The 11052-nt window shown below is 45.8% G+C and overlaps 1 protein-coding gene across 5 annotated transcripts in view; it reads right to left on the minus strand.

Annotated features, from left to right (window-relative positions):
• Window positions 1–11052, minus strand: part of CHD6 (chromodomain helicase DNA binding protein 6) — a 195950-nt gene that overhangs the window by 38621 nt on the left and 146277 nt on the right. For all 5 annotated transcript variants that reach the window (XM_035006336.1, XM_035006335.1, XM_035006337.1 and 2 more), the window contains 2 exons: window positions 7467–7556; window positions 5030–5133 (listed from right to left, as the gene is read on the minus strand). In XM_035006336.1, coding sequence (XP_034862227.1) covers window positions 5030–5133; window positions 7467–7556 — 194 coding nt within the window. The remainder of the gene's footprint in view (window positions 1–5029; window positions 5134–7466; window positions 7557–11052) is intronic.

Genomic DNA, 11052 nt, shown 5'->3' on the forward strand with positions numbered 1-11052 from the left:
ACCAAAAATAAAAGCTGACGTAAATATTCTGTGTCTGTGAAGAGACACGAGGTATAGACGCAATAATGCTCACTTGTTTACTTCTCTTGGACAGCAAAGGGAATCATGCAAGTTGCTTTTGCAACTTCTTCCTCTCAACCCCCAACTCTGGACATCTTGTTACCTCCGGGATGGGCTTTGTTTTCTGATAGTCTGATTCTATCCCTTGTCTTAGAAACAGAAATTGAACCAAGTGATGGATGCAGGGGATAAAATACAAGGAGGACTACTGTGCTTGTTAATCAGATTAAAAATGATTTATTGCGCCCATATTCACCAACTCAGTATGAAATACTAATCCACTGGCCAGGGCTTTGGAATTACCCCTCACCACATCCCCAAAGCCAAACAGAGAATGAGCATATTCGACTCAGAGGAGACCCTTGAAAGGGAGCCAAAACAATGAAATAATATCACTTTCACTTTGATAATCCCAGGCATGAGAACTTATTATTTTTTTTTATTGAGTCGAATGTAATTTGATAATGAGACAGGATTTGGTCACAGAAAAGATCCAAATCTATCGTTATAGCAAACTTTCTTGGGGTAAATGCTTTCAAGATGGTCAAAACCCTTCCCACGTTGCTCCCAGGAACAAGGTCCATTCCCAGCTCTGTTGTAGGCACAGAGAGGGCCTGTCATAGGATGGGGGACCAGCATGGGTGCTAACAACAAACTGGATTTTACTTTGTTGGATATTTTGCTTCCTTGGTTTTTGTTCCATCAGCGCTGTGGGTGTAGTTCTGTCCTCCACCCTGTAGGCAGCAGCTGGTACTCTGTCTCTGAGGAGCTGCAGGTACTTTCACCTTTTAATCCAAAGGAACTCTTCTGCTATCTCAATGACAGGCGCTGCCCACCTGAGGCATACGGCAGGAGACTGTGATGCCTTATGCTCTTTATTCACTATTCCTTAGGGCGATTATTTGATTATGGTCAGTCTCTCTCATGAGATGGTGGGCTCCTTAGGAAAAGTTTTTTCTCATCATTACACATTCAGTATCTAGTGTGGGGCCTAACACCATACACGCACAACAAAAGATTGGATGAGTCAGTTTTGTCCAGATTCTCTTCCAATAATCATTGTAGAAATAGAAAGAGCCATTCGCACCTTCTCCCCGTGTTCTACCCCAGTTCTCTGCAAAACAGAAACATCCTCAATGTTCCTGCTGCCTTGAGGAAATTCCTGCTATCTCCACGTTCTGCTCCCCATGAAAAGAGGGGTGCTTCACCTAATAGGTGAGAGGCTGAAAGCTTTCCCCACCAGCCCTTTCCTCCTGAGGGAGGCTCACTGTCCATGTGTCCTGCCCTCATGTGCTCTGTGCTTGACAAGGTTCTTCTGGCAGCCTACTACCTGGCTACGCTTCTACTCTGCAGACTTTCTCTTGTCTTGTGGAGGTCTGAAGTCTAGAGAGATTCTGCATTCCTATTTCTCACTGAGCTATGAAGCTGGAGGCAAGGAAGAGTGACTGATTCAGTCCCCTAGAAAACCCCAACAACAGCCCTTTGAGTTGTAGGCACTCTAAGAGCAATGCCAATAAACACATAGTAGATGACAGCCTTTGAGGGGCGGGGGCTGCTTGCCTCTTCAGTCTAGAAGCCCCTTTCTAAGAAGGTCAACAAAAATACGATACTTCCTATCTTAATAAAAACTGCATAAATCCAGGCTGCCTTAGGGGGCCATAGTCAGTTAATGCAACAGAGAGCTATCGAGAGCATCATTCGGAATGCGTTTGCTATGGGCCCTTCTTGCTGCAAACCACCAAAGGTGCAGGCAATTCTCCCACGGGGTCAGCTCGGAGATGGAACCATGGCTCTACCCTTCTGATCTAAGTAGGGCTGTGGCAGGGTATGTCTGGGGTGGCCTGCAGGAGCCACAGAACTTCAGACAATGGGTGGCTGTGTTTCTTCAAAGAAAATGGTGGAAGCAGCACAGCTCATACTTAGGCCTCCACAGGATGGAGGCAAGGCAGAGGGCTTCCTGACACGACTTCCTGAAACGTGAACACCAGATAGCCTGGCTTTCTGAAAACGTCATATCTCTACCAGCTGCTGGGTATCTGGGAGCCTGACTATCACCTGGTAAGACCTGTTGTGTGGGCTAAGTTACACAGGTGTGGTCAGGTGTGTTACCTAGATGAGGACGGGTCTAAGCCTATGCTCATGGGATGTCTGATGGGCAGCATCCAGTCAGGGGGAGGATCTGATCTGTATTCTGGAAGACTCCAAGGAGGATGAGTCCATGAAGCCAGCCACAGGCGTCTGTCCAATGCAGTCTGGGTAGATCCAATGTTAACATCCAACTAAACAGGGCTGGTTCTGTGCAAGAGTGAGCTGGGTGTGCATGTGTGGTTTAGGTCCAGTCCCCTAGCACTGGGTATACTTTACAGTGTGTCTGAAGTCATCATATGCCACAGTCAGCCACTTCAGGCATCAGGCACATGCCCTCAGCCCTGACTCTGACTATTGAGTTCACCTCAACTGGCAATCTGGGGAAATCTGAATGGAATGGGTGATGCATCATCTTAAGACCTCATGGGTGTACTCAGGAAAACTTAGGAAAGATCAACTCATACCCTCCCAAAATGCTTCGTAGAGTAGAGGAGTTTTAGATATGGAAGTGACCTTAGACACCATCTGGTTGACCCTTGAACATTCCTAATATAAGACTAAGAGAGATCAATTGCTTAATCCTACTACCCTAAACCTTGCTCAGGGATGAAAAAGCTAATAGGTTTGGTGCCAGTGTTAACTTGTCTTTCTTAGGAGAGAAGGGGTCTTGAGCTCCCTGAGAGTTCTGTCCTCTGACGTATTCTGAGGCCACACTGTTAGCCACATTTTCCTGATGAATTACACCCATCATCACCGTGTAAAGACCCTCTTTATCCCAAACTATCCTTCTTTCCTTAAAGACCTTTTGTAGGATACGGACTTTGCCATATGGTCTTATGGGTCATATGTGTTTTGCTTCTGGTTTGTTGTTAGTACTTGCCTGGCACATCCTGCTTTACATGGCAACCGCCTTCTCTCTTCCACCTCATCTCTTTCATGTCTCCATCTATCTCTCAGGAGTATGTTCTTCTATCTCCGCTTCCCTGGGCCAAAGAGCCTTCTCTTGCCCTCCTTTCCTGGAGGGGCTTGTTTCCATTTTCTGTGTGGGCATTAAAAACCCAGTCTCTTTGGCTTGCTGTCCTATCAGTGAGCTTTCAGCTCTGGCTTTAAGTGACCTCTTCATTCGGGGATTTTCCTTTATTTGTTTCATATGCAGCTAGGTAGTTTCACATTATCGTCCTAACCCACCCAGGCTTTCTGTATGTCTGTGGTGTGTGTGTGCTGGGTCGGAAGAGGGTCAGAGGGGAAGCATGTAGATTCTGTCTGCCATACTGCCGGGACTTCATGTTGTATTCCCTTTCCACATCACATTCTCTCCACCAAGGTATGGCTATGTGCCCTAAAACTACCACTGAAATGAGACACAGGGCCAATGGACTTTCTTCCACAACAAGTTCAGATGCTCTGAATTTGGCTGCTTCTAGCAACTTGTCTCTGGGTTCTTTCCCAAATCAGATTAAACCAAGTTTTGGTTGCACTGTGGTTCCTTGTGCTTAACAAAGAGGTCATGTGTTTCTTCTTACCACTTCAGAGCTGAGTTCCAGCCCTGCACTGTCCAAAAGAGGAACCACATGTGATTATTTAAATTTCAGTTCCTTAAAATTACATATAATTAGAAATATAGTTGCTTGGATGTACCAATCATATCTCGGAAGTATTCAACAGTCACATGTGGCTGGTGGATTCCATAGTGGACAGTGCAGAGATAGATAGGACATTTCCTCCGTCATCACAGGTAGCTCTAATGGATAGCACTGCTCATCCTAACCCCAGCAGTTTGACAAAGGGCTCTGGGGAGCACTGGATCTCCCACTGTAACACCAGAATCCAAGCGTTGAGGGGATTCCTCGTTAAAGTAAGTATAGGCATAGTTGTTAAGTAAACGTGATTGGTTGGCCTCCAAATGTTGAATTCTACTGATTAGGCATATCTGAGAAAGTTAACTTTCCAAAGGGAGAGCAGTAAGTAACAGCAAAACAGCACTAAACATCTCCTCCGCTTCTATCTACTGCCTAGCCCTGCCCTAGGCAGTCTACATACATGGTCTCATTGAATCTTCAAACAACACTCCAGGTAGGCTGTTTCGATACTCTCCCCATGGTACAGGCGAGGAAACTGGTCAGAGAATTTATGATTTGCTCAAGGTCTTAAATTTACTAAGTGGCAGAGCTGACAGTGAAAGTCTGGTATGACCAACTCTTTCCACTTTGAATCCTGCTCTCCAGTTTAAGATTTCAGTTAATTCACCAGGTAGGGAAGGTATCCACCAGGTACATGACAATGACTATCATGTGGCGCTTCCATCATTCACCTTGACTGCTGGCTGAGGGCAAGGGCAGGTGCTCAGGACAGTGCCAGAAGTGAAGAAAGGCGGTACTTATTTCAGTTTTCCCAAGCTATTCAAAACCTCTCTCAGTCCCCTGGACTCTTAGTTACCACATTTTTAAAAAAATGTTCATACCATTTTGTATTCTTAAATTTTTATACCAATGGGGCAAAAAGATACACACTAGGAATGTGTAGATTGTCTAGAATGATCTTAGAATTCTACATACACACGAAATGCTAAAACCTAACATTTTCCCTATTTATTCCTTCACTCAAGAAATGCTACGTGTCTACTGTGGCCAGGAACTAGGCCAGGCACTGGGACTCTAAGAGTGAAGAAGAGTGAGGCAGTCCAAGGCCCGACAGCGTGGACAGGCTCTTTGTAACCATAGCAGCCCTTGTGAAGCTCCTCACCGATATTATGAACACTCACCATATTTTCATGACTCACACATTCATCTGAGAGGACAGAGGTGAGGCTACTTTCTACCAGAGATGTGCGGCAGGTTATGGAGTTTCTCAGGAAAGACAGAGCATTCACTGAAATACACACCATGTTTGAACACGCCTATCAGAAGGGACTTATCGGCCTCAGCGTCCCACCAATCCACTGGGATCTCCACGTAGTCAATGTCAGGCAGAGGCACTTCTAGTTCCCTGTGGAAGGAAGGACGTAGACTCAGAGTTCCTTCAACACAGACACAAAACAATGCAAGAACTACTGGCTGAGCCCTGGTATTAAGCCACATCCCTAGTGGCATGCTAAGAGGCTGAAGTTACAAGGACTTAGGAGGCTGTGGGCCACGGTTTCCTAACCAGGACTTTCCATCACCCTCCTCCAGTGAATTATTTCCACATATGTACTTGATTTCCAGGCTTTACCTCAGACTGACTGAAACAGAACCCGGAAGCACCTCTTGGAGAACCCATCAGTAAGTCTGGGTGGGGCTTTGGGGTCCACATGTAAAATGTAGATATCCATCTTCAGTTGAGAACCACAGCAAAAGCCATCAATCTATTGGTCAACTGAAGGTAGAACATCTTCCACATGGTCAAATTCATACAGAATCAAATGCTGTAAAGTCCCCAAATCATCTTGGTTCAACATGTAGAGATCTCAAGCAGTGTTTGAGAATAAGACAGTCAGCACCGGTACATGCTGGGGTATGAAGACAGCCTTTCAGAGGAGAGGTCCCACAGTAGGTGGCAGCGGTCTACTGGGTCAAAACTCATCACCAACTGCACTGCTCCTGGCCAAAGGGACGGACATAACTTGCCCTAAGGGGGAGGCCTATAGGACTAGCAGGCCTGTACCATCAGCCCCTCACTGAACTCTGTCCATGTTCTGAAAGCTCACACGGACCCTTAGCTCACTGTCTTCATTTGTCTGAGCGCAGTCCTTACTCTTTAAGGCTTTGGGTCTGGGGAGAAAAATCCACCTGATGGCTCCTCTCTCCCACCTCCCAGCTGTCTGGGATGGCTCCTCTGTAGCATCTGAAGTTTCTTCTTCCATCAGGCTATTCTTCTTGTGACACACGGCTAACTGCCCCTCCCCAGGCCCAGCTCCCTCTGTGGGAATAGTGGTCCATGGCCCTACCATTCCAGCCAGTGCTCCCTTTCTGGCTCCACTATTGGGCCCACTGCTCTGCCAGGGTGCTGCCAGGAGCTAAATGACTTTTCTGGGATGAAATGCTATTCATTCCTCATGCACTGACAGCCAAGATTGAGGAGGGCAGAGGAAAGGAAGGAAGGGCGTGGGTAATGGACTCTCCGTGTTCTATCTAGCTCCTTCCATCTACATGTTCTAAGAAAGCAGAGCGGGATGAGAAAGTTCAGATAGATTATTTCTGCCAGATCAGGTTGAATTCTGCTGCATTTTTATGATTCATAAATTGAATCTCCTTACCAAAAGACTCAACCTCCCTATACCCATTAGAAATTGACTATAGCAACTACAGAAAATATTATCAAGTTTGTAATGGTTGCTCCTGATTACAAATTGTCCTTTACCTCTCTCCTTCTTTAATGCCCCGCCCCGCCCCCATCACCGCTAAAGCCATTGGCACTGTCCAATGGAAAGAAAGAGGAAAGGGGCGCCTGGGTGGCTCAGTCATTAAGCGTCTACCTTAGGCTCAGGTCATGATCTCAGAGTCCTGGGATCGAGCCCTGCGTCGGCTCCCTGCTCAGCAGGGAGTTTGCTCCTCCCTCTCCCTCTCCCCCTGCTTTGTTCCCTCTCTCACTATGTCTCTGTCATATAAATAAAATCTTTAAAAAAAAAGAAAGAAAGAGGAAGAAGAAACCATGGCCACAGGTAATCTCAAAGCAAAGCTGAAATACCATTCCTTCTGGTTTTCTCCGGGAATGATAGGCATTGTACAGGACTAGAGCAAATAGCATGTCTAGGGGTGAAGGAGGCTGTCCGGCTTCATCAAGTGGTTGGTAGCTGGGAGCACGGTGGCCTCATTCTCTGAAATCTTGGGAGATTCCCACAGGATTCTACTTTGGAATCCTTTGGAAACACTAATTTACAAAACTAAGGTGCAAACAATCAAACAGGGCACCAGGTATTACTAGTATGATTAGCAAATACAGAGAACTGCTCAAATGTGGAAGGGCACTATGGCCAAGAGTGGGATTCTGAGCAAAATGCCCAGGGCACACCCGTCGGACCAAACATATCAGAGTATGAATACTCATCCCACAACGACTAGTTAGGGCAGGGAAATAACTGTTCAAACCAATGTTACAACACCATCTGGAAAAGCAAACTAACTCAAAACCTCACCAAAAGCTGTGCCGTAGAGAAATGAATTTCTCCTTCATTTCATATGTAGGGGACCTGCCCACTCTACCATGTAGGTAACTGACCCCGGGCTGGGTGTGAACACGGGCCTCCAGAAGCACAGGCAGCTTTGTCCATCTGCACGAACAGGCACCATGTGGCAGCTCTTTAGCACTGAGCTCTGAGAGCTCCAGTTGGTTTGGTTTACCTGGCAGGGGTTCCTTCAAACGCTTTCTCAGCTGCCTCTCCCAGTATTTCAGCTTTTAGGTAGTACAGCATCCGGACTCGCAAAAGTACCCTGTGAAAGGTGAACACATTAATGCAAAGGTATCAGAACCACGAGCTGCCTGTAAGTTGCGACCCCCAAGTGGACACAGGGAAATTCTGGGTGTTCCCATGTTATTAGTGACGTGAAGTAATATATGAGAAAGCACTAGAAAAACAAAACCCAAGGTACTGATGACAGATGCTACTGTGATTATCCCCCTTTACACAGAAAAACGTATCTCACCATCATCTGCTAGGTCACCCTGTTAGCCATGGGCGGCAGCAGAAACACTGTTCCTCCTGGTCTATAAAAGAGTACTCAACCCTCCCACAATGACCTCTGGGGCAGCGCTGCCCTCCAAGAGGCTGGTTAAAGTTTACTAATCTACTGAAGAGTAGGTCATGTTGAATGGTGCTGTTTTAAGTTTCACTTGCACACAGTTAAAATGGATATTCACGGCAATACTACCAGAATAGAATCACGTCTTCTCTCCCGAGGTGCTCAGTTCCCTGGATTCTGCACGGAGCACACTCAAGCTCCAAGGGCAGGCACCAAACATGCTCAAGACAAGGCGATTAAGCAAGTATTTGTTGGGCAACTCCTGTGTGCTCTGTACCACGCTGGGTCCTGTGAGGCACATGACGGAAGTAAGCGATTTAGCTCTGTCCTTGAGGGGCCTACAGCATCTGAGTGTGAAGTGAGCCCAACCAGGAAAGACTTACTGTGCAGAAGAGGACCAGGGGGTCGAGGGTTGGGGAAGGCACGGAGAAGTCTACCAGGGTCAAGGAGATGCTTCCTATGTGCAGCAGAGCTGCCAAGAGGTTTCGAAGAGGACTTGTAACTTGTTCAAAACCAGGAAAGAGTAAAGGCCAGCTATTAAAAATGAAGGCCCATTTACATACATAGGAACTGACCTCCATTTAAGTTATTTTAAAAAGAGAGAGAAAGAGAGCACAGAGCACAAATAGCATGTAAAATGTGTGTTATTTTAGGGAAGATAAAAGGAGGCTATACATTCACCTAAGCTGGTCCATGCCCAGAATATCTCTGGAAGAACCAGGTTAGCAGTGGTTGCCTCTGGAGGGGGAAACAGGAACTGGACGTGGGAGGAAAGGTTTTTTTTGACAATTTTTTAAAAACACATAAAGTGCCACCATGGGCTCAAGTAGTAGGTGGCAACACACAAGTTAGAATTTTCAGAATGGAAAAAACGCCAAAAAGATAAGTCTTTCTGGTATGTCATTCCTTACCTCAGCTGTCAATCAACTCAAATAATTTTGAGATTTGTTTTTTTAAAGCTCAGACAATAACAACTCTAAGAATTTACAACAGTCACTGATCCTTCTACCTTGCTGACAGTAGCCGCTGGCCTCCTCACTAAGAAATGGAATGAGGAGGCCTTAGGTATGGAATTCCTGCCTGGTTAGATCTAGCCCAATTGGAAGAAGGCTTTCCTGAAAATGAAAGACAGAGCTGTCTCTATTTCTCTAAACAGAGATGTGCTGGTACTTGGAAATATCTACAGCATGAGGGAAAAGAATTTAAACCGAGTAGTATTCACTTTTCTCCAAATGAGAAGCAAATCAACTCAGAGGACAGATGGGGCAACCCTCTCTGAATGAGAGGATAATCGCAGTTGACATCTAAACTCAAAGTGAAGGGGAACTGGAGTAGATCTCTAATACCCTTACTTTAGTCAAACAAAACCCATTAATATTTGGGTGGCATTATTCCTCTTTCCTTTATCTCTTTCTTGAAAAAAACAGAAACTCCCCAACATTTTGTTGATATGAACTATATTTCCAGGAGATAAACGTACAGTTTGATGAACTTCCACAAACTGAACACACCTGTGAATCCAGGACCCCAATCAGGAAGCAGAACATGTCAGCAGAAGGCTCCCTGGGTCCCCTTCCAGTCACTACTCCCACCCCCAAACGGATGACCACTCTCCTGACTTATAGCTTGGATCTGAAGCAGTTATTTTAAAAAATTTTTAAAGTTCTTTTGATGACAATTTCCTATCCCTAAATACTATACTACTGCTACTACTGAACAATGCTTTGAGCACTTACTACTGGCAGCGTGTTAGCTCCCTTAATCCAAATAGCAGAGCTAAGAGATGGGACTATTATCATCTTCATTTTCTAGATGAAAGAAAGAAGGCACAAAGAGGTTAAGTAATGCACCTGCTGACAGGTAAGAGGGCTGGGATTTAAATCCACGCAGTCCTGACCGAACAGCCTGTCTTAACCTTTATCTGATATTGGAATGGCAATACCTTTGCTAACAGAGCCTACAATTCTAAAAGCTCACAGTCCAGTTTTGCTGAAAAGTCTGCCTGTTCTCCAACGCGCCTCAGGGCAGAACCAGGACTCAAGATCAGTGGGTGGAAATTTCAAGGAAGCAGATTTTAGATTCAATATACAGAAGGACGATTAATTAGAATCATCTGGTAATTAAATGAGCCCTGCTGAGAAATGGTAAGCTCCCATCAGCGGGAAGGCTCAAGCACAGGCTGAAGATTCCCTGTCAGGGGACTGCCCACAGAACTCCCATGCTGAGTGGAAGAGCTGCAAGTCCCTGCTGGCTCGGAGTCTCTGACTCTTCCTGAGCCAGAACTAAAGAGGACAGCAGTCTCCATAAGATTCAAGATAATAAACAATAGTCAGCATCTCTGAACTCAGAGAAATGCTTTACTGCAATCTTTTTTTTTTTTTTTAAGTAATCTATACCCAATATGGGGCTCAAACTCACAACCCCGAGATCAAGGTCGCACGCCAGGCGCCCCTACTGCATTCCTCAATTCCCAGCATCAGGCATGCACTCAGGAAAAGTCTTGGGGGTGGTGGTTAGAAATGTTCAGGCCTTCCTCAAAGGTCCGAAATGGTTCTGGTCATCATCTGTGATCATCTCTGCAGGTATCAAGGGAAGTTCTATGTCAACCTCTGCAGCTCAGCCTATTTTCAGCACTCCACGCCCACATGTGCAGTTGTGAACGGAATAGCCAAATACTACTGCTGTAACTCAGCAGGGCAAAACCCGAGTCCTTCGTTTTGCTCTGCATCTTTCAGTGAATAGAAGGATTTTGATTCTGTCCTGGCCCAAGCACCGTTAGCCTCCCAGCTGGTGAGGCTCACGATTGTGGAGTTAGCTGCGTATGGATTCCTCATCACCCGTCGTTACACATTATTCCTTGGTCACGTCTCACAGTTGACCCTTTCTCCCCAACTCTCTAGTCAGCACCCTTCTCTAGGTCCTCATGATCAATACTTGAATTATGACAGAACTCTCCTAGATGGCCATTCAGCTCTAGGTTGACCTATTCCATCTTGCTGTTGCCAGATTAATTCTTCTCCTCAAACATTATTATTATTTTTTTTTACCACATGTCTCACTTGTTCAAGAAAGATGGCTGCTTAAAGTACAAGAGAATCTTCATCTAGTTTGCAGTGCGAGGTCTCCTACGAGCTCTCTTACTGAGGCTGCCTCCTCTGCATGTCCCCTCTGTGGTGACTCTGAGTCA

This window comes from Mirounga leonina, unplaced genomic scaffold, assembly GCF_011800145.1.
Source record: "Mirounga leonina isolate KUSES-001 unplaced genomic scaffold, KU_Mleo_1.0 Mir_150, whole genome shotgun sequence".
NCBI lineage: Eukaryota > Metazoa > Chordata > Mammalia > Carnivora > Phocidae > Mirounga > Mirounga leonina.